This window comes from Anabrus simplex, chromosome 2 (assembly GCF_040414725.1).
Source record: "Anabrus simplex isolate iqAnaSimp1 chromosome 2, ASM4041472v1, whole genome shotgun sequence".
Taxonomy (NCBI): Eukaryota; Metazoa; Arthropoda; class Insecta; order Orthoptera; family Tettigoniidae; genus Anabrus; species Anabrus simplex.
Window position 1 is genome coordinate 980,772,539 of NC_090266.1, and position 24,896 is coordinate 980,797,434.

General features: G+C 38.6%; 1 protein-coding gene across 2 annotated transcripts in view; it reads left to right on the top strand.

Moving 5' to 3' along the window:
• Positions 1-24,896, top strand: part of LOC136864598 (sorting nexin-29) — a 656,141-nt gene that overhangs the window by 469,871 nt on the left and 161,374 nt on the right. For both annotated transcript variants that reach the window (XM_067141812.2, XM_067141813.2), the window contains one exon: positions 23,314-23,497. In XM_067141812.2, the coding sequence (XP_066997913.2) occupies positions 23,314-23,497 (184 nt within the window). The remainder of the gene's footprint in view (positions 1-23,313; positions 23,498-24,896) is intronic.

A 24,896-nucleotide genomic window follows, 5' to 3' on the forward strand; every position in this document is an offset into this window, starting at 1 on the left:
TAGTTCTATACCTCTTATCTTTAAATCGTTAGAAACCGAGTCTAACCATCGTCGTCTTGGTCTACCTCTACTTCTCGTACCCTCCATTGCAGAGTCCATTATTCTCCTAGGTAACCTATCCTCCTCCATTCGCCTCACATGAACCCACCACCGAAGCCGGTTTATGCATACAGCTTCATCCATCGAGTTCATTCCTAAATTAGCCTTTATCTCCTCATTCTGAGTACCCTCCTGCCATTGTTTCCACCTGTTTTTACTAGCAGTCATTCTTGCTACTCTCATGTCTGTTACTTTTAACTTATGTATAAGATATCCTGAGTCCACCCAGCTTTCGCTCCCATAAAGCAAACTTGTCTGAATACAGACCGATGTAAAGATAGTTTCGTCCGGGAGTTTACTTCCTTCTTACAGAATACTGTTGATCGCAACTGCGAGCTCACTGCATTAGCTTTACGACACCTTGATTCAATCTCGCTTACTATATTACCATCCTGGGAGAACACACAACCTAAATACTTGAAATTATCGACTTGTACTAGCTTTGTATCACCAATCTGACATTCAATTCTGTTGAATTTCTTACCTACTGACATCAATTTAGTCTTCGAGAGGCTAATTTTCTTTTCCCGCCAATATTCAGTCAGGCTGTTATGCTTGGTACACAGCAGTAATCCCATCTATCGGAGTTGAGTGGAAGTATAAGTGACAAAGAACATCACAGCAAACAGTGGTCAATGTAATGTTATTGTTGCTCAATGTTATGCACTTTCGATATTCTAGGCCTTCATATTTAATTTTCTTCCAACTCTGAAATGCCACTCTTATCATAGTCGGTACGGTAAAACTGAATAAAACACAAATGATCGGAAATTGTATTTTCTATAACTTTTGTTATGTAGTAATTTTCGATAAGACCAATAACATAGGTATTTAAAAATTAAATTTTGGTGCCTTCCCGTAAACTACCATTTTATCCAGGGTGAATAAAATTGTTTATAGCCTAGATTGTAGTTTCTTGTTCCTCGACTCTATAGGCCTATACAGATTTTCATTTCTGTTAACCCATTTTCTCGTGGCTCAGCGTTGATATAGACTTAGCAACAAAAATACAAATTCGTGAATTTCTGATATCATAGCCGGTACGGTAAAAATGTGTAAGACATAAATGATCGGAAATGTAATTCTATATAACTTTAATTATGCATTATTTATCGATAGGACCACTAATAATATAAATATTCTAGAATTAAATTTTAGGCATTCCCTAAACTACCATTTCACTCAGCGTTAATAAAATTATTTATAGCCTAGATTGTAGTGGTTCATATCCCTAATTTACATACCGATTTTCATTAAATTCTCTTCAGCCGTTTTCTCGTGATGCGTATACATACATATAGACAGACAGACAGACAGACAGACAGAAATTACAGAAAAGTAAAAAGTGCATTTCCTTGTTACAGTGAACATGACTGATACAGCAATACCATTCTTTTCAAATTCTCAGCAATGTACAGGCAAAACTCTTATTTTATATATATAGATTTGTAATCCACTACAGAATTGTGAATCACACTGTAAAATCGAGAATGGTACTGGGTGGACGCAAACTCGGTAGAATATTCTATACATTATACCTGGGCCTTAAACACTCTAGAATTTACAAGAAAATGTATCTTTCTAGAAGCCTGGCCAGGCACATGTATAAAGAGGTGGTCTTGGTGGTAGAGACGAGTTATTGTTCAGTAAGAGTCATGTTTTAACAGGAGTTGTTCTGACCAGATGTGCGTCATGCTAACGAGTGTTTGAAGTATGTGAATTGGCTTAGTAAAGTCAGTAGTTGACGTGCAGTGGTTGCAGTACCCATGTTGAAGTGATAGGCAGTTGTAAAAATGGCAGCTTTGTTGATGTTCTCGGAGTGAAGTGTTATTGTGTGGTAGGAGTTTCACTGGTGAACACGTGTTGTCGCCAGGCTGACATGTCGATGTAGGCCATCGGTATTCATCTGTTTCAACTGTGTTTCAGGGTTGTAATCTTTATGTGCTGTGATAGGCAATTGTTAAAGTGGCAGTTTGGTGATGTTCTTGCAGTGAAATGTTTCGTCTGTGATACAATGATTGAGGTTATGTGTGTTTAATTTGTGAATAATTGTAAATAAATCCATGTACGCAAGTTGACAGCATTTTGTGTGCATCATTGTGGTTACATCAACCTTAGACAGTTCATTACTGAGGCATGCCGATCTGTTACGCCGGAGATTTTGGAACATGCTAGACAGTCCTTACAACATCGCGCGCAGCTCTGTATCGACTACGGAGGCCATCAGTTCGAACAGAAGCTGTGTTAAAAGACGTAGGTAACTGAAATCCTGCCATATGTTTCTTAGCCTCTTCCCACCCAGCCCCAAACCATGTGCCACCATACCAATGGCCCTTTTCTATGCCACATAAACAAATCAGTCTGTGGAAACTATTAAATATGCAATCTTGCCACATCTCAGTCAACTGGCTGTGAAAAGAAAAAAAGACACTTGCGTGGAATTCGACCTATCTGTACTTGTTTTGTGGGCTCATTCGGGGTACTCATAATGAATTAATAGTGGCACTCACGATTCCTGCTGGTCTTTAGCCCGTAACCACACATCTCGTTATATTACCACGGTTTAGGGAGAGGGAAAAAAGTAAGTAACAGTGTTAGGTTTTGGTCCACTGAATCAATACACAACACTTTACAAGTGAAAAACTAATTAATTTTTAAAAATGTTAAATATTAGGGACATGTTTCGTCTCTAATTGAGACTTCATAAGCCATAAAATCGCATTGTGGATTACAACACTCATTGTTCAGAAATTGAAACAAATGGAAGAACCCAATGCCTTTTTAAGGATTATTTGAGAAATGCAAAAGATATGTAAATATATACATAAATTACACAAAATGGCCTCACTTCTTGCCAAAACTTTTGTTGTCTTCAATGTTAAAATTGAAATATACTTGAAATGAGCCATGCCTGCCATAACGAGTCGTAGGAATACAATGTCCATTGTTGCTGTCCATATTTTAAACGGAAATTCCTTTATGAACTGTTGAGAAAACACTGGAGAACAAATATACACGTATTTAATGAGGTAGTTTAACACTTCTTGCAAACAATCTTTCTGCAATGTTAAATATGAACCCCCTGTGGGTATCCCCTGCCTGTCGTAAGAGGCAACTAAAAGGGGCAACCAAGGGATGGTTGTATTTGAACCGTGGAACTACTTGTGATTAGTACCAGCACGCGGGGAACACCATGGTCGCTTTTACTTGCACGTATTACCACTATGTTAGGTACCATATAGATTTGTGATCAGTAGCGACAGTGTGTGGCTTGGATGCATTTTACAGTACCTGTGATTTGTACCCCTATATGAGCGACACCATGGTTCTGTCTTGCCTATGCTTAGTACCCACTATGTGAGGAATACCACAGGATAGTGCGAGTCCTTGTGGTTAGTCCACTTATGTGAGGAACGCCATAGGTTTTCGTTGCCTGTATAGGTTTGTGTAGCCTGTAAATAGCACCGCAATGTACGAAACGCTGTGTTACATGTGCGAATTTCATTACCTGTTAGTAGTACCATAATGTGTGGAATACTGCGAGTCTACGCTACTTTTGATTAGTACCGCAACATGACAAATAGCATGGTTCCACTTTCCTAGCGATAAGTAACATTATAAGGGGATGATGACGTGGATTTTTGACCTGTTTCGACTACAAGCATCATCGATTCAGTATTGCACCTTAGAAGCAGTTCCTTGGTCAGTAATACTATTGTTTAGGGCTAATTTCTGGGAACGTGGGGCATTGCGTGTCGGATCCACTGATTGTTTTAAAATCATATCCATCCATTAATTCATTCTTTGTCTTCATGTTTTGAATTCTGGTCAGTGGAGGATATTTTACTTTTAATTTGTCATTATATTTAGTCTCATTTCGTACCATTGGGGGCCGATGACCTAGATGTTAGGTCCCTTTAAACAAGCATCATCATCATCATCATCATCATGTTAAATATGAACGACCTTACTTGAAAATGTTGCAAGCATTGTTGGAATCTGGTAGTTTCAGTGTGTTGACTGGGGAGATCGAGATTCTGGCCTCGGAAATAGAATTGGTACAAATCCACATCGGAACATTTAAAAACTTTAACTTGTAAGGAATACTTTCAAATTGAGCCATTCTGGTAGAAGAAATCCAAAGCCTTATGAGATCGCCTGTTGAATGGCAAAGATCAGTGCTGCATGACAACCATATTTATGGCTTAAATCTTAAGAATATTCTCTTCTCTCTCTTTTTTTTTTTTAAACAAGGTGTGGAAAGGAAGAGAGAGAAAAATTAACAGGTTTAAAACCCTCAGATATCTAAGAAAAGAGATTCCGTCACGAATGTATAACGTAAAAGCTCACCATCAAATTAGATGAAGCTCCGTACAGCTGGTTTACGACTGAGCCTTGCTCAGACTTGCTTCTCGCCACGCTACTGTACATGTTATAGGTGTGTTTTCTTTCGCCCGGCAGAACTTGGCTAGTTGTGGTAGGGGGGGGAAATAGCTCGGCCTATAGTGGGAGCGGGAGGACGGGAAGTTTGAATTAGAGGAGGGGACTTCAAATTTTTAATTTTTCTTCATGATTGAAGTGATGGTATATGTTCATATAACGGATTTTTGTTCTCTTGTATGTCATGTAAATTTTTGTTTGCATTAATACTCTGGTCCAAACCTATATAAATATTTTCGTAATTGCTCATCAGGTTCACTTGCTCACTTTTTTTTAAATGGCCAAGTCTTTATCTATGTCAGTATATTGGTGACCAGTTTCTCCCAAATGGACAGGCATTGCAGAATACTTCTTGTGTCTGTTGGCATTGACGTGTTTGAGATATCTGGTTGGAAAACACCTACCTGTTTGCCCCACGTACGTGAATAAGCATTGATCGCACTTAAGTTTATAGATTCCTGAATCTAAGAAATTCTCTTTATTGTAATTTACACTATTATGGTTATAAAATATAAGACCATCATTGTTCTTAGTCGAAAATGAGACTTGACAATCGTGTTTCTTAAATAATTTTCTATTGTGAAAAATCCCTGGATGTAAAAGTAAAATTTGCATATTTTGAACTCTTGGGATTCTCTGGTGTTAATCTTATGTTGTTCTTTCTTTTTACTTATAATTAACACTGAACCCATTCATAATGCCTATCTTCTGTATGCATCGTAGTTCTTTTTCTCTTTCTGTATGGGATAAAGACAAATTGAAGGCTCGATAACCCACACTGAAATAGGCAGCCCTGTTATAATTCCCAGATGTAAAGAATAATTTTTAATGGTCACTGGAGTAAACGCATCCTTTCTGTATACCATACTTTATAAGAGAACTTGCCTGGTTTCCTCTTAATGGTTACATCCAAGAAATTCAAAGCGTTGTCCTTCTCATTTTCAAGTGCGAATTTTATTCTTTCATCTAATGAATTTAAAAACTGAAAGATATTGTTGCTATTGTTACAACGCTTATCTATTACAAAGGTATCATCCACGAATCGTGTCCAGAAATCCAAAAATCCAAAATACCAACATAACGTTACAATTACTTTTAAGAAGGTGAGCATAACTTTGATAATGAAATTTACAAGGAAAATTTAACAGGGAATATGACATAATTACAACCATCCTACAAGGCAAATCGAAAAATGTTACAAGGAAAGAAAACAACGGAAATTAAATTTAGCGCAGAGGCCTATAGAGGGGCAGTCCTCTCCTAATACACATCAGCGAGGGACGCATAACTCAACAGATGTACACTAAGTTGACGCGGAATTATTGGAGGCAACTCGGAAGGAAAATTCAAATTTACATTTACACAAAAGGTTAATAAAAGGAATTGCCTCCAAAACAAATTATATGCCTATCTGACGAACTACGGCATTACAAAACCAAACGGTGAAAACCAGGGTCTAAGGTAAACTCCGAACAAATGAACTTACATTTTAATTTAACACTTGAGAAAAGAAAACTTGCTTACCCCGGGATGGCTGGAGCCGCTGAGCGGACCACAATACAAGGTGCATCCGATCGTTAAGACGTGCGAAAACCAAAGACGCTGAACAGAGCCTTGCTCCTGCTGAGGAGCCAAAAGGCCGGAAATTGGGAAATACTCAAACAGCCAATCAGGAAGCTATGTAGGATTCGACCCAAAGTTTCACCAATACAGATTAATCTTATTTTCGCCAATGGCATTCCAGCACCATATATGGTAATGTGGAAAATACATTCTAAAGGTTTCGATTGCGAATCTCGGCGATTTCGTGATCGAAGCCTCCACGTGGCAACTACAGGGTGATACAAAAAATGGGTTACAACAAATATATTACTGGAGATCTCCAATATCAATGTCTAAGTGTCTTTTCCTTTTAATACTCCATTATTAAATAAACATAATTGTCTCTTCTGTGAGTTCTGAAAATTCTTTCACAACAAATAAAACACATATTTATGTAAATTTATAGCAACAAAAAAAAAAAAACACAAATATTTATTGAATTCTTCAAAAATGTTTTAGAGTTCCTTAGTTTCCTTCAGTGACGGTTTCATGACAAGTTAAGAATTAAATGATTGCGCCGACTATGAACTCGCCACCGACGACACCTACAATTGAGTTCTCAAATATTTATGTTATTAGTGGTCCTATCTATAATATGCTATCCTATCTATAAAATGCTTCTCGGTATCATGCTGTTGATACAAGTGGAATACCCTTTGTGTACAATGAAGGTCATATACCTCACCGTAACCAACCCTCTGTTCTCGGCAACCCGGTCTCCCAGGTAGAGACAGAAATAATCCAGAAAATCCCGTCCTAGCAGTGAGCTAATTACTTACGATAATCTCTCACTGGTCTTTGTTCAGATATTAGAATCTCAACCTCTTTCCACTTACACAAGCGTCAGTTTACAGTAAATCGTATCCCAGCACACATTCCAATATGCCTAAGGAAAAGTCTCCTACTAGTGTTAAGTTACGAACCAATGCTGGGACTGTACCTTAATTAAAGGCCACAGCCACTTCCTTTTCATTCCTAGTCCTTTCCTCTCCCATCGTCGCCATAAGACCTATCTGTGTCGGTGCGACGTAAAGCAAGTAGCCAGAAAAAGATGTTGCGAAGCTTTGTTAAGGAATTTGGAGAAGAATATTTCTGTACAGACGGTTTACTTCTAGTTTGCAAGTTATGTGAAGTGAAAGTCGTGGCTGAAAAACGTTTTAATGTGCAACAACATTGTAACACGGCAAAACACAGTAGCAATCTCGAACGACAACATGTCGAAAAAATGAGGCAGCAGTTAATATTTGATAAGGCTGTTACGTTTTCAGCGATAGACAGATTTCAGATTTTTCAAAGGAACTTTGTGGGATGATGGTGTCTGCAAACATTCTTCTAAACAAGGTGGACAATCCCCATTTCAAAAATTTCCTGGAGAAATACACTGAAAAATATTTTCATACAGAATCAACACTGCAAAAAAAACTATATAACGCATTGCTATGAAGATACTCTAAATCGAATATGACACAGTGTTGCAGACAATAAGATTTGGATATCTATTGATGAGACGACGGACATTGCAGGTAGATATATAGGGAATGTAATTATTGGAACACTCTGTGCTGATCGCCCTGGGGATATTTTTCTACTAACCTCAGAAGTTTTATAGAGAGCAAATCATTCAACAATTGCAATTCCTTTTTGATAATGCACTAAAAATTTTGTGGAAGGATTAAATTAAGCGGGAAAACTTTCTTCTCTTTGTTACTGATACTGCTCCATACATGGTGAAAGCTGCTGAAGGCCTCAAGCTGTTTTATCTAAGAACGATTCACGTCACTTGCCTTGTGCATGCTCTGCATAGAGTGGCAAGAGAAATTAGTGGAAATTTTCCTGAAGTCGATAAATGAATATCTAACGTCAAAAAATATTTTTGAAAGCACCACTGCGGATTGCGACTTTCAAGGAGTTAGCTCCTTTGACACCGCTCCCTCCACAGCCAGTTCTTACTAGGTTTGGGATGTGGCTCGATGCTGCCGCATATTATTGCAAAAACTACTCCACTATCAAAAACATGGTTAACGCCTTCAACAAAGATAATACCTCTTCTATCAAGTTTGCGCTGGAATTGTTTTCCAACAGTTTGGCAGAAAGTCTGGCATATATTAAGCCGAACACTGAAATTGTATCGAATGCAATTACTCCCTTAGTATCTGCTGGCTTAGAAATTCATGCAAGTATCGACATTGTGAGAAGTGTTGAACTTTCAGTACAACAATCACATGGAATAGTTGGTGCCAGTGTAAAACGGAAACTTCCAAATGTGCTTAATCAAAATGATGGTTTTCTCCATGTGTGCAAGATAAATGATGTCCTTAGAGGAGAAGGCGCCAGTACACTTCAAGATGAGTGCATTCTCGACAGCAATGTTTTAACATTATTTAAATATGCACCAAAAAGTCGTGTGACATAGAAAGGAGCCTCTCTTCTTACAGAATGTGTTTAGTGATAATCGGAGGTCTTTGGCGCCTGATGCTTTGAAGATGAATCTTGTCATACACTTCAGTTCCACTCGCGGAGAGGAATGTAAAATGTATGTGAGTTTGCACTATAGGTTCTGATGCCCTACCATAATGTATTGAAAGGAATCGACTTAATTTGTTTCTTGGTGCTCAATTTAAACTTTAACGCATTTGAATAATGTTAATGAAATCTGGGCTTAAACATTCCAAAATATATTGTTTGAATAGATTGATAGTATCAGAGTGAAACAAATAGTTGTTGAATCCAAAAAGAAGTCGTGGGAAGATTTTTGTAATAACCTGGAAAGGCTAGGTCAAGCAGCAGGGAAACCTTTCTGGACAGTAATAAAGAATCTTAGGAAGGGAGGGAAAAAGGAAATGAACAGTGTTTTGAGTAATTCAGGTGAACTCATAATAGATCCCAGGGAATCACTGGAGAGGTGGAGGGAATATATGACTATCTTCTCAACATAAAAGGAAATCTTCCTGATGGTGTTGCGAACAGGCAAGCTCATGGGAAGGAGGAAAATTACGTTGGTGAAATTATGCTGCAGGAAGTGGAAAGGATGGTAAATAAACTCCATTGTCTTAAAGCAGCAGGAATAGATGAAATTAGACCTGAAATGGTGAAGTATAGTGGGAAGGCAGAGATGAAATGGCTTCATAGAGTAGTAAGATTAGCATGGAGTGATGGTAAGGTACCTTCGGATTGGACAAAAGCAGTAATTGCACCTATCTGTAAGCAAGGGAATAGGAAGGATTACAACAACTATCGAGGTATCTCATTGATTAATATACCAGGCAAAGTATTCACTGGCATCATGGAAGGAGAGTGCGATCAGTACTTGAGAGGAAGTTGGATGAAAATCAATCAAAGGCATTTATGTTGACAATTGGGCTTCAGTGAGAATTGGTGGTAGAATGAGTTCTTGGTTCAGGGTATTTACAGGGGTTAGACAAGGCTGTAATCTTTCACCTTTGCTGTTCGTAGTTTATATGGATCATCTGCTGAAAGGTACAAAATGGCAGGGAGGTATTCAGTTAGGTGGAAATTTAGTAAGCAGTCTGGCCTGTGCTGACGACTTGGTCTTAATGGCAGACTGTGCCGAAAGCTTGCAGTCAAATATCTTGGAACTTGAAAATAGGTGCAATCAGTATGGTATGAAAATTAGCCTTTCGAAGACTAAACTGATGTCAGTAGGTCAGAAATTCAACAGAATTGAATGTCAGATTGGTGATACAAAGCTAGAACAGGTGGATAATGTCAAGTATTTAGGCTGTTCTCCCAGGATGGTAATATAGTAAGTGAGATTGAATCAAGGTGTAGTAAAGCTAATGCAGTGAGCTCGCAGTTGCGATCAACAGTATTCTGTAAAAAGGAAGTCAGCTCCCAGACAAAACTATCTTTACATCGGTCTGTTTTCAGACCAACTTTGCTTTACAGGAGCAAAAGCTGGGTGGACTCAGGATATCTTATTCATAAGTTAGAAGTAACAGATATGAAAGGAGCGAGAATGATTGCTGGTACAAACAGGTAGGAAGAATGGCGGGAGCGTACTCAGAATGAGAAGATAAAGGCTAATTTAGGAATGAACTCGATGGATGAAGCTGTACGCATAAACTGGCTATGGCTATGTGAGGTGAGTGGAGGAGGATAGGTTCCCTAAGAGAATAATGAACTCATTTATGGAGGGTAAGAGGAGTGGAGAGAGACCAAGACGACGATGATTAGACTCTGTTTCTAACGATTTAAAGATAAGAGGTATAGGACTAAATGAGGCCACAGCACTAGTTGCAAATAGAGGATTGTGGTGATGTTTAGTAAATTCACAGAGGCTTGCAGACTGAGCGCTGAAAGGCATAACAGTCTGTAATGTATGTATGTATGTATGTATGTATGTATGTATGTATGTATGTATGATTTCTAGTTTTCTCATATTTCAAACCACCAATGCAGGTTGCAAACATGTTTTGACATTTAAAATGTTGTGTGATCTGATAATCTTAGCAAACTTAGTACTCTAAAGGTATATATTCACAAAAGTTTCATAAGTGTATCAAGGATAACAGACTGTGAATAATTGCTGCACATGTATATTCATAAAACTAATATTAAAGTAAGAATAAAGAATTTAGTTAACAAATTTGTATCAGAGGAATTGCAGTTTCGATTTATCATTTATTTTAAAATGGCCCTATTTTGATTAATCATTTTTGGGTCATATTTTGTAATTTTTATATCATATTTTGTCACTTTTAAGGTCATATTTCATCATTTTTGAGGTCATATTTGCTTGCTTATTTGGGCTATTTTTAGGTCTTAAACATCCAAACCCTAGTTATAATGTATAGAATGTTCTACCATCACCTCGTCTGATCTAGGGCAGCCATTCTGGATGTCACAGTGTGTTTCACAATTCTGTAGCAGATTACACATCATATGCAGGTAATAATAAATTATATAGTATTAATTTACAGGTATTTACATTAACTGAACCCATATAAATATTTATGTACAGCACACGTTTCATGACATAACTTCACATACAACACGATCGTATCATATGTACATATGATGTAATAATAATACTAATACTAAATGTATGTAAACACTTCATAGCAATACATCACAAGTAATAATAATAATAATCATAATCGTAAAATAAAAATAATAATTCAAGCTCGATACTGGCATTATTTACCCATGGCGGAGAGAATATTGTTTTAAGTTATATCAGTTTATCACACTTGCGTCAGGACTGGAGTATGACATTGATGATGATGATGATGATGATGATGATGATGAAATATTGTGAAGATCCATATTGGCTAATGGAACTGGGAATGAATTACAACATCTGTTGGAAGTATCAATTCCACCCTTAAATTATGCTTCACACACAAATAAATACAATGTGGTCTTACGTACTAATTCATGCAAGAAAAATCCACGGAATAAAATCATGATTATACAGAATCACAGAAGGAAAACCCAAATACATATCAAATTAATCCAGAGTTTCTCCATTGAAACACGCATGTGGTGTTTCACCTACACATTATAAAATTATCATCACCATTTACACTTCCAGTTTCCTGGGTACTGTTGGCGAGCCTCTTCCATTCTATCTTACTGAAATACGTTCTGTTGTTATTGATGTCCTCCAGTGTCCTTTCCCGATCTGCAATGTCCATCCAGCAGGTTCTTGGTCTTCCCACGATCTGTTTCCCTGCCACATGTCTCTCCAAGTTAACATATGCTGTTCTTGTTGGCTCCATCCTCATTACATGCCCAAACCACCTCATTCTGGACATGCTGATCCAATCTAACAATGATGTAACAATCCCACCTTCCTTCCTAACCACATCATTCCTTAATTTGTCCAGTTTGGATTTTTGAATTGTGGACCTAAGAAACTTCATCCTGCAACCTTGATGAGTTTTTCTTAGTGAGGGTGCAGGTTTCAATACCATGGTTGAGATTGGTATGAAGTACTGATTGAACATCACCAGCTTTGATTTTGTTGGTACTTTGGTATCCCAGAAGAGTGTTCGTACTTGCTGATAAAATGAGAGCTCTTCTGCACTCTATTTACCACCTCCTTTGTGGCTAGTGTATCTCAAGATATTACACTGTCGAGGTATGTAAAGCTTTCCACACTTTCTAGTGGATGGTTTTCCTAGCATGATGTTCGTTGGTTGTCCCTCTCTGTTTATTGCCATCACTATCGTTTTGAGTTCACTTATCTTGAGATTGAACTCTTGGAACTTAACCTTCCATTCATTGAGTCTCGACTGTACTTGTTCCTCAGTTTCACCCCAGATCATAACATCATCAGTGAAGGCAATTGCATTTAGTTCACCAGAGGTTTTCTTAATGTTCTTCATTATGTCATCCATGATGGTGATAAGCATTAATTGGGATTGTGCACTGCCTTGCTAGACTCCACTTTCAGTTTTCGACCAGGATGAATGTCCATCACCCAATCGCACACAGCTGGTACAGTTCTCATACAGCATCTGAAGTTTCCTCACCAGTCCTTCTGGCACATTCCTTTTTCTTAGGCATTCCAATATCTTCTCTCTTGCAATGCCGGCATATGCCTTCTCAATGTCAAGGAAAACCATAAACAGATCTTTGCCTTTTCCCTAATATTTTTCCATTAACATATGGACACTGAAGATTAGGTCTGTTGTAGACCTGTTAGGCCAGAAGCCATACTGTTCTTCTTCAAACTGTGGCTCTAAGATGACTCGCAATCTGCTCTCTAAGATTTTCTCAAGAATCTTGAGCCCATGAGAAAGGAGTGTTATTACCCGGTAGTTGGAGCATTTTTGGTGATTTCCTTTCTTAAACAGGGGGATAATGACATCCTTGCTCCAATCAGTAGGTATCTTGCCATCTTTCCTAACTGCATTAAGCACTCGGTGTAGCCACTGTAAACCCTGGACTCCTGCTGATTTAATCATGTCCGTGCTGACTTCATCGATATCTGGGGATTTCCCTTGCGGCATCTCCTTAAGGGCTGCTTTCTGTTTCTGCCTGTGTAATGGGAGGATCCTCTGTGCAGGTTTCAGCAGCTGGTTCTTTTGTTCTCTGATCTGCTTCTGTCCTGTTCAATAGGTGATCAAAATGATTCCTCAGAACCTCTCTGATATCCTCTTCTTTCCTGGCCAGGTTTCCATTAGGATCCTCAATTGCTTTGTTGATTTCAACTGAATTAATTTTGTTTTTGATCACTCAAAACAATAGTTTCATTTTTGCCTCTGCTATCTTCCTTCAGTTCTTGGTAAAGTGCTGGGAGAAATTTATCTTCTCCTCTTCTACTACTCTTTTAACTCTCAATTTCTTGTCCTGGTAAACTTGCTGATCTTCTGATCACTGATCTTCCCCTCGTCCTTTACTCGTTCTGGCTTGGATTTCTCTCTATCTTGTTCTTTTTGTGCCATGTTCCTTTCCACCAGGGTCTCTCTTTTTCCCTTACTCTCGTACTTGTCTTCCCACAAACCTCAATTGCTTCTTTTATCAAGGTGTTTTAAAATCATGTCCACTCTACCTGACCACTCTCCACTTCTTCTGTAGGCAGTTGTCTTCTTATACGGTCCTGATAGTCTGTCCTGTTTAATCTGCTTAATCTTAGGTAATTTCCAGGTTGTTATCTTTGGTACATTAATGTCTTTCAGATCTGCTACTAATAAACGGTGGTTGCTATTGAGGTTCTCACTTGGAATTGCCTTGACATCATTCACAAGTCTACTTCTTTCTTTATCTGTAATGACATAATCATTGACCGTCTTGCTCTTTCCATCCCAGCTGTAATGGATAATCTTGTGACTGACTCTTTTGTTGAACCAATTTTTACTACCAAACAGTTTTTTTATGCAAAAGTCTAGGAGATGTTCCCCTTCTTAATTCCTTCCCCCATAGCGATGTGGTCCCATCACCTTTTCATAGCCATTCCTGTTTGTCCCGACCTGTGCGTTGAGGTCCCCGATAATGATTGCCCACTCTTCACTAATGGTCTCTTCTAGGTCTTCGAGAAACTTGTTCTTTTCATCTTGACTGCAACCCTTCTGAGGGGCATACACTTGCACCAATGTCAGCTTCTCTTTCCCAAGGTGGACTGTTACCTTTATAATTTTCTCACTGATGTACTGGATCTCTGTAATACCATCTAACTCTTTAGACAATATCAATCCTACTCCATTTCTCATCTCTCTGTTGTTACCATTGCAGTATAAAGGGTATAGGTTTTCCTCCCCTTACCTTTCCATTTAGTTTCACTCAGTCCTAGGATTGATATTTTCCTTCTCTCCAAGATGTCCACTAACTCTTCACATTTCCCAGTCAAACTCAGTACATTGATTGTTCCTATTTGAGTGTGTTGTCTTCTCCGGGGTTGTTATGCTATCGCAAGCCTTGGCCTATCATCAGGCTGTAAGCCATCATACCTGGCGTAGGTCTACGGGTGCTGTTGTCTACTCCGAGTTCTTTGTTTGCATCCGAGGCTCATATAAGTATTGAAAGCGATTGCAGCTACTCTCCAACTGAAGATTTTCTGTCAGGGTTATCTCCCTTAGCCTTTAGCAGTCCCCTGCCACATCTGCAAGGCAGCTGCTTCCAGTTGAATTTGTGTGTCATTTCCTACACAGTGGCTTCAGCAAGCCCCCTAAGGGTGAACTCCTCTGCCCTTAGCCATCGGTTCTCCCTTAGTTTGTCAGGTTTGCTAACAGCCGCCCAACCCTCGGCCAGACAGTTGCAGGTAGTACCGTCTGCTGTCACATACGGTAACAGGGTGTATCTGACCTGTACCTACATATTAGAAAAAGTGATATGTAAAAATTTGACATTTTATGCGGTTACTGTGATTCTCATGCTTAGTAAAATGGAGTGTACTCAACTTTTCTGTGTGTAGCCGTGATGTCATCCAAGGGTACACCTCAGGATTTAAGCTTCCATCACTGAAGCCTCGCTAGTAGAGAGTCCTTGGTTCAGCTCCTTCTTGGCCGCGTACATGACACCTTGATCTACAGTCTCCTGCAACGGAAGTTCTAGACAGTCCCTGAAGATTGCAGGCACAAAGGGGCATTTCTAGTTGATTCCACTCCTGAAGATTGCAGGCACAAAGGCACGTTTCTAGTCAGTTTCACTCCTGGGTACGACAGGCATTCACATATATGTGGACAATGGGAAACTGGTTAATGAAATACTGTCTGCGTGTATTCAAATAATGTAATATGGCTAGACCCACTCATTGACTCAAATGGACTACCCGAGTAGCGGTTATTGTCCTTGAAGATCACTACTCGTTTCCCATTGCTGTTATTCTCAGATGAGCATCACTTGCCTAATCACATATCACACCCTGTCTAATCTAGCACTATCTATTGTCTCAAATGATGTATCTTGCTACTGCATGTGCCTTAATTATGGCAAGTTAATTGTGGACTATAGTCGCATCTCACCACGTTTGAGCGATAATCATAAATTTACCTGCTCTCTGTTAGTCATGTGAGCCGCTGCTAACTTTAATAACCTACATTCTCTTACTATATCTGTATGGGAGTTTGAGCCACCTATATTGCACTCCACAGTACTTCCTTCACACCATAAGATCGGATTATATTTTAAGGGTAGCTGTTTGACATAGAACAGAATTAAGTTTAACACAACTATTCAAATTAAATAACACACTCTATTCTTCAGTAGCAGTGAATCACAACACTGAACAGCACTGATGAAGTTTCAACCATGAATATGTACAGACTGTGTTAGAATGGATAATGGATCTGGTTTGGTATTATCTTTTATAGAGATCTGGCTTGCCGGCTGGGGAGGTGGTAGTCTCCGCCCACTTGTGAAAAACAATATACATATGAATCTCCACCTTATCAATACAAAATTAATTTACATTAAGCTGGTAAATATAGTCAAGACTAGTTTCGACCCCTAGGGGGTCATCTTCAGTTGACATGCATTAAAAATGTATTTTTTACAAAAACATCACATGTAGTGGTAAAAGCTTAAATTAATTTGAACCGATCATAAATGTTGGTATGTCTGATACATATTGGCTATTGTATGTGTCAATTTTGAGTTTTTAGCACACAGTGTGAAAGTAGTTGATTAACTAGTGTGCATCATCCATGAAGTCACATGTTATTTTTTATGCTACTACCATCCAATTTTTTGGGTTATACAATATGGAATATACATACATTTGTGCAAATCAACAGTGGCAAGTTTAACAATATACATTTAAAGTTGGTCCATAAATTACACAAATTGGCTATTGATTGGTCATATGAAAATGTAGGACATTGGTTTGAACACTTTTGACTGAAATATCAATGTAACACCTTACTGGCATATATCTTAGATGCTAAAATCAGTTTATAAAGCCTGTTATTCTTGATTGAGTCTTAGAATAGGGTTAAAATTTTTTAAATAAAAACTATTTGCTTAGTATAGGCATTAAATAATGCTGTTAAAATGGGCATATAACTAAAACAATGGTATATGTATGCCATATATGCCTGGTTAAAAACACATTACATTAATGTATTGATATGTGGTGCTACATGTACATTGTTTTGGAATAAATGAGGTTGACAAATTATTCACAACAGTCTTAGATATAGTGTTCCGATAAAATGGGTCCGTAAAAATATTTATATGTAAAAACAGTTAGGTAAGTATTTGAATGATCTGCTTGCAGATCAGGTAATGCTTAGTTATATATCTGGAGATATTTTAGGCAGCTACTAATGTTGGAGTTATTAGAAATCTTGAATATATTAATGGAGCATGTTTTTCATCCGTATGTCGTGATGTTTTAAGTTGGTGACATTTGTCAGAACGTGTTGAAATTATGCGTCTTGATGCACGTTGATTTTATCATGGAAGCGTATATGTTGTAAAAACAAGCTACAGTATCTGGAAATAGAAATAATATGTGTGATAATGGTGTGGTATGAAAGTGTAATAGTAAATCGTATGTCGTTTTACTTACGTAAGGTGTTGGAACCGTGCATTCTTTGTAGCTGCCTGTAGGGATCTGATACGTGTTGCTCTGAGATTGTAGTTAGCGGCGGTAGAGGGGAGGTTTGGGGGGGTGGGTGGAGTGTTAGTAATGGGAGTGGGGTTGAAGGGGAGGAAGTCTTGGGGCGGTTGATTTAAACGTATAGATTTTTGTTTACTTATTCTTTTGATGTAGAAATCTTTTAATAAGGGAATTACTGCATGAAAAAGAATATTGTTTCTGTCTATACTTTCATTTAAGTTGGAGTTCGGATTGACGTATTTGTCTAAATTTATGTAAAATTCTTCTATTATGCTGAGCAAGGGACTTTTTGGATTCATATTGAGGATTTGCATGTCGTTCTTAATGTCCGTAAAATTATGTTTTTGATCGTCAATGTGCTGACCCATAGCTGAGAAATGTCTGCAAGCGGATCATTCAAATACTTACCTAACCGTTTTTACATATAAATATTTTTACGGACCCATTTTATCGGAACACTATATCTAAGACTGTTGTGAATAATTTGTCAACCTCATTTATTCCAAAACAATGTACATGTAGCACCACATATCAATACATTAATGTAATGTGTTTTTAACCAGGCATATATGGCATACATATACCATTGTTTTAGTTATATGCCCATTTTAACAGCATTATTTAATGCCTATACTAAGCAAATAGTTTTTATTTAAAAAATTTTAACCCTATTCTAAGACTCAATCAAGAATAACAGGCTTTATAAACTGATTTTAGCATCTAAGATATATGCCAGTAAGGTGTTACATTGATATTTCAGTCAAAAGTGTTCAAACCAATGTCCTACATTTTCATATGACCAATCAATAGCCAATTTGTGTAATTTATGAACCAACTTTAAATGTATATTGTTAAACTTGCCACTGTTGATTTGCACAAATGTATGTATATTCCATATTGTATAACCCAAAAAATTGGATGGTAGTAGCATAAAAAATAACATGTGACTTCATGGATGATGCACACTAGTTAATAAACTACTTTCACACTGTGTGCTAAAAACTCAAAATTGACACATACAATAGCCAATATGTATCAGACATACCAACATTTATGATCGGTTCAAATTAATTTAAGCTTTTACCACTACATGTGATGTTTTTGTAAAAAATACATTTTTAATGCATGTCAACTGAAGATGACCCCCTAGGGGTCGAAACTAGTCTTGACTATATTTACCAGCTTAATGTAAATTAATTTTGTATTGATAAGGTGGAGATTCATATGTATATTGTTTTTTGTAAAGTAATATCTATCAATACGGAAATGAAACTTATAAACAACACTTGTGAAAAATCCGTCCATAAATAACGATTTCTCATAGTCGTGCGAGTAGTCATTTTGTACCTCTAAAATTCTACTTTCCACTGATCCAGTTTCATGCAGATCGCATCGATGAATCTCTCGTAATCTTATAAGCTTCCTCTTGAAAAATCTCACATCGGCAATTATCCTTCAGGGACTCCCTTGCTTCCATTGAGAGGTGCGCCCCTAACATCTGTTTCCCATTATGCACATCTAAGGTGCGTCATTACCGATTCGTTCATTAAGCAGGACATATTCTGACATCATTAAATAGTATAAATTCTGCTTATTCCAATGAGTCCTTACTCGTAAATTTCTCAAGGTTGTATCAAAATATTATTATTATTATTATTATTATTATTATTATTATTATTATTAAGTGAACATTGTCATTTGGCACTTGTGAATCTAGAGGAAAATCGCTGAGAAACTCCAGTTCATGGGAACTGTAACTGTAAATAGACTTCACCTTCTGACCTAAATTTTCTCTGCGCTTGGCGTGGCTGTTCTCTTCTCTCTCTGCGAAAAGAGGGTGTGATTCCAAGGTTCTGCTGTACTGAGCTCTCCTTCTCTCTGTACGCATAACTAGACCTTTGTCCTCCGAGGTGGCGCAACACCACTCGTATCCCAGACTGGGCGAAAACTGCCCATTACGACCAAATGTGTCGTAGAATGATGTGGAAAACGGCATATATTATTTGCTGGGCCTCATGACATGCCTATTAGCATGGTGGTGAATGGTTACAACATGTAGGTATGAAATGGAGAATTGAGCTGAGAGAGACTAAGAGAACTCTCTTGTTGAGTTCTTATGATCGTATCACACCTCCATTTAGCCAGAGTCTCGAGGTGGTCGCAGAGACTCTCCCTAGGTCAGTTCCCAGGGCCCTAGAGGTTATATACCTGCTTCATTCCTCATGCCAATCTGTTACTGCAAACTTCACAATAATCAAAAAATGAAACTACAATGAAGGCAACTATATTAGTGTGTAGTAAGAACTAAACAATAATAGCTAACCATTTCAGTGTGTTATTTCCAGAGTTAACACCTTCTTCTGATTTCAAAACTGTTGACAACTTCGATGTAAGAAAATAGATCTTATCAGATATAAGACCTTCTGTAAGGCATATATGTAATATGTCGGCATCTGCTGACATCTAGAGGATTTTTGTAACACCATAAAACGGAGAGAGAGTTGACATCTTCTTGCATAAAGAAAACTCAGATCATAAAAAAAACTCATATCTATAAAATATGTACCGTGTGATTCAGCCGACCCTTCCAATGTAGTTTTATGCAACCCACAATATTAATTCTGTGCTGAAAACATCTGCCCTGCCGGTATGCTCAGACAACACAACCGGATATCTTGGTATTTACAGCCTCACCATGATAGGACAACGTGATATTATACTTGTATTAAACACTAGAAGGCATGCGTGTGTCTTCTAGATCATATGAACTTGACATACCAGCGAAACACACAATTGCTATTGTGACCGCAGTAAACCTAATACATGTTATAAGCTGCACAGTGTGCCATATGGATCCGTAACGTAGTTGGTAAAGGCACGACAGAGAGAGCTTACATGTGGGGTGGGACGTTAGAGTCCGCGGCGAAGATTCCATATTTTTGAGATATTTGTTTAATATGTACTGCACGTAATGTAAGGTCAATATCCGCTTTCATTCAGATTGTGTGTGAATGAATGTGTTTGTGGCTCTAAGAAAGGCTGATTAGTTAGTAGGCTGGATACATATGAACTGGAAATAATAGGAACACATCTGCCCTGACAATGTTTTATCGCAGCAAATGCTCAACCGGTTTGGTTTATGCACATTCGGGCATGGTGTCCAATAGATCATCTTCTGTGTTGAAGCATTCCAGGTGTAATTGCTCGGCTGGCATCCGTCATGAGCTGCTGGTGGCTGGTCGGGGTTTTCCGGCACTTGAGTGTAAACAACGTTCTTCAAATGCCCCCACAAGCAGAAGTCTAACGGCGTTAAATCCGGTGATCTGGTGGGCTAAGAAACAGGGCCTCCTCATCCTATCCCATTTCCCTAGCAGTTCTTCATTGAGATAGTTACAAATGAGTAAAGTCAAATGTGGTGGAGCTCCATCCTGTTGAAACCAGATCGTCAAATGATCATGCAAGCACACGTCCTCCAACAGCAGTGGGAGTTCCTGATGCAGAAAGCGCAGGTAGTGTGAGCCCGTCCAATGACCCTCAAAGAAATAAGATCAAGTCGGGCGATTCTCCCAAGTTTCCACACCACACATTCACTCTCCATCATACTCGATGGGCTGCCTCTCGCACCCAGTGAGGATTGTCCAGACTCCAGTAGTGCATGTTATTGGGATTGACGTTCCCATTATTGTGGAAGCACGATTCTTCCAAGAACAAGATGTGCGAAATGAATGCTGCATCATTGTCCAGCCTGCCTAACAGCCACCGACAGAACTCCATCCGAGGTTCGAAATCCCGCCCATGGAGCTCTTGGTGTAGCTCAAGATGGTATGACTGAAATTTATGTTCATGCAGTATTCACCAGATGGACGGCCGGCTGGTGTTCACTTGTGCATTTGCCGTTTTACTGACGTGTGGCGAGCTGCCTCCAGAATGACCTCTTCTGTTTCACCCGATGTAGTGGGCCTATCGTGGACTGGTGGCTGCTTGGAAATCACACCTGTTGTCCTTCGGTGTATTTCAACACGGCGGAATGTCGTAGCATCCGGGTATCGCCTGTTGGGATACTGTTCCTGGTACACACGTAGTGCCTCACATGCATTTTGTCTTTCTTCCCCATAAATGAGGAGCATGTCAACATATTCCTCTGTGGAAAACATACCGAATGACAGCAGAGATTACATTCATGTCCTAACCAACAGATTATGCACAGGGCACAGTGCCATACTACTGTTTGAATGTGGCAAATGTGGGTCTTTGTTTACGTATTCAAACATCATACCAGTCCAAAAATATTTGAACGATGCAGGATTCAAACCGCCAATAGCACATTCCGTTGATTGCTAGGCGATCGCCTAACCACATCTGCTACACTGCAATGCTGGGAACATGCTGATAGTATGACGAGACTAAGTACATGCTACATCCCGTTCAGTGTTTAAGACATTAATTACTGCACTGTTACCTAGTTTTATGTATTGATTCCCCTCTTTATTACACCCGATCACGAGGCACGATACATTAACATAGTTACCTGGTCAAGGTACGTTGCTACATGATTTCAGGACATCATGTTTTGCAAGCGGACTATACAACCTGTCGGTAGGGTTCGGAATCGTATGCAAAATGTGCTCAATGGACATTAGTACCATACAGTACACCTGCAGGGGAATAGCCACCTTATAGCCATGTCACACGTTAGTTGGGTTGCATAAAATTACATCAGAACGGGCGGCTGAATCACACGGTATATTAAAAGTTAACACCTTCTTTCAGCAAGGTCTTCAATGAGCTGTGTACCCGCTCGTATGCTGTGTTCTTCCATAATAAAATAATTCAAGTCTTTAATATACGAGGGCTGGTGCAAAAGTAATTGCAACCTTTTTCTTTTTCTCTCGCAGAATGTGAGTGACAACATAAAAATGATACTGAAGCCTCCACCTTATCAATAAATTTATTTATTTACTATTAATCACAATAATCACAGTAAATAAATAAATGTATTGATAAGGTGGAGGCTTCAGTATCATTTTTATGTTGTAGCTACAATCAGTACGGAAATGAAGCTTATAGATTATGAATGTGAGTGAATCACAAACTGCTATATGTCGTGGGGAAGCTATGCAGGCATAGTTTGTATTCACAACATATGGCTCTGTGAATGCAGGAAATGGTCGCTGTCCTATTCCCAGCGTGCTAGGTGGTCAAAGCATGTTGCATATCGCATCTTATTTCATACTTCCGTCAGTTCATGCGGAACCGTGCGCGTTATGATTTTGCGCCGTTGCACCTCTGTCCACAATGTCCTGCGGATGGTCTGTTTCTCGATGCCACTTGCCCTTTCTAACACCAGTAGCGTCCATCATCTTTCTTCCTCCAGGAGCTGCTCGATGACGGCATGTGCCACGTCAGTCCGAAAACTGACTGGTCGTCCCGAGCATTGCTGATCGTCGGTTGCCACGCGTCCTTGCTGAAACTTTCCTACCCTCCACGCTACTGTGCAGCTTGGGAGGGCATTTTTCCCATGGGCTTCCACCAATTCACTGTGACATTCACATTTCACCCCCAGAGAACACTTATTTTGATGTATGTGCACTGCTCAACATGGGTTACTTAAATCTTGCACGACGCTCGCCACACAACTGATTTCACAGCACTTTCTGTGTTACTACCAACAATCACAGAGCCATCTGTTATTGTGAATACTCACTATGCCTGCATAGCTTACACACAACAAATAATGGTTTGTTATCTGCTCATATATCTGCAAGAAAAAAAAAATAGTTGCAATGACTTTCGCCCCAACCCTCTTACATTTGTCCACTGCACACTTTGCAAATAAACTTGTCACTCTGTTATGTTTGGTAAGTGACAAAGCATGTTGAATGAAATTTGTAGCAAATATAATTACCTGAACTTGGTCTACAAGTGTCAAAACACACTCTTTTATTGACAAAATATGGATTAAGCTCGATGTATTGACCAGCCATAAAATCTCTCTTTCCTTCATTTCTCTTGTACTTGTTTCCTGGTGACTTCAAAATTTTCAATTATTTTGTGTATCTGGAAGTTTTCTCTATGCATATTTAAGCGAAGTGTGCCTTGTTTTCTCATTTATGTAAAGATTGTGAACTATTTTTAATTAACTATAGGTGAGATACATGAAGCTTGGGTGAATCTAAAAGAGGAGTTGCAAGCTGAGACTCGGTTACTTCAAAAACTGCTGGAGAAATCTGAAGATCTGAATACTCATCTGGAGGTGGAACTCACAGAAGCCACTCGTCAGTACAATGAAAAGGCAGAGAAAATGGAGGCTCGTATCCAGTCTCTGGTGAGGTATGTTGGTACTTCAACCCACGATCTTGTAGTACTCATGATGTGGCTCTGCAGTATTTAGTAATGTAGGCCTACATATTCGACTTAACGATGATTTTGAATGCTTTCAGTCATGACTACAAATCTACTTCGGATTATGTTTTTTAAATTTAATCAGGTATTTTGAATCACCCCTTAATCAAATAAGTAAGAGACAGTTAACCACTCATATAGAAAACAACTTGTCCTTGACAAAAGTTCTGAATATCTAAAGAGTCTGGTTTTCTTCTTCATTGTCACTATATGAATCTCTTGATGACCGAGCTTGATAGCTGCAGTCGCTTAAGTGCGGCCAGTATCCAGTAATAACAATATAAATGGCCCGTTATTGGACATTATAAATCTTCCAGCTAACTCATTCCTGGTTGCCAGCGTTTTGCCCCCCGTGTGCCAGGCTGGGCTCATCAGTTGGTACCTAGCACACCCACCAAGACGCTGGCCATTGCATACAGTGGAGGCCACTGCATAGGCCAATTGCAGCCACCGGCAGTGCCAATGCACCATGAGAGACCTTGTCTCATTTCCAAAAATTGATGCCTGCTTGGCCATCAGATGATATAGATGTTGATTCCCAAAGGGAATCTGAACTATTTGTTCCGAATGAGTACATTTATAATACCAATATAAATGGTCCGTTATTGGACATTATAAATATTCATGTATTCATTATAAATATAATATAATATAATATAATATAATATAATATAATAAAATATAATATAATATAATATAATATAATATAATATAATATAATATAATATAATATAATGAAAATGAAAACCTACAACCTGTTTTCCAGTCATTGACCGGGTCAGGGATGTAATGCATGAAGCAGATATAGGCTGTTAGTACGATGGGGTCGCCACTCCCAAAGTGATTTATTAATGAATGATAGATGCTATGAAATGAGAATGGAGAGTGTTGCTGGAATAAATGTTGACAGGGAAAACCGGAGTACCCGGAGAAAAACCTGTCCCGCCTCCGGTTTGTCCAGCACAAATCTCACATGGAGTGACCGGGATTTGAACCACGGTATCCAGCGGTGAGAGGCCGACGCGCTGCCGTCTGAGCCACGGAGGCTCTTATATAATATAATAATATATAATAACAATATATAATATATATAATATAATATATAATATATATAATATAAATGAATATTCATGTATTCATTATAAATATAATGTCCAATAACGGACCATTTATATTGGTATTATAAATGTACTCATTTGGAACAAATATTTCAGATTCCCTTTGGGAATCAACATCTATATCATCAGTATCCAGTAATCGGGAGATAGTGGGTTCGAGCCCGACTGTCAGCAGCCCTGAAGATGGTTTTCTGTGGTTTCCCATTTAC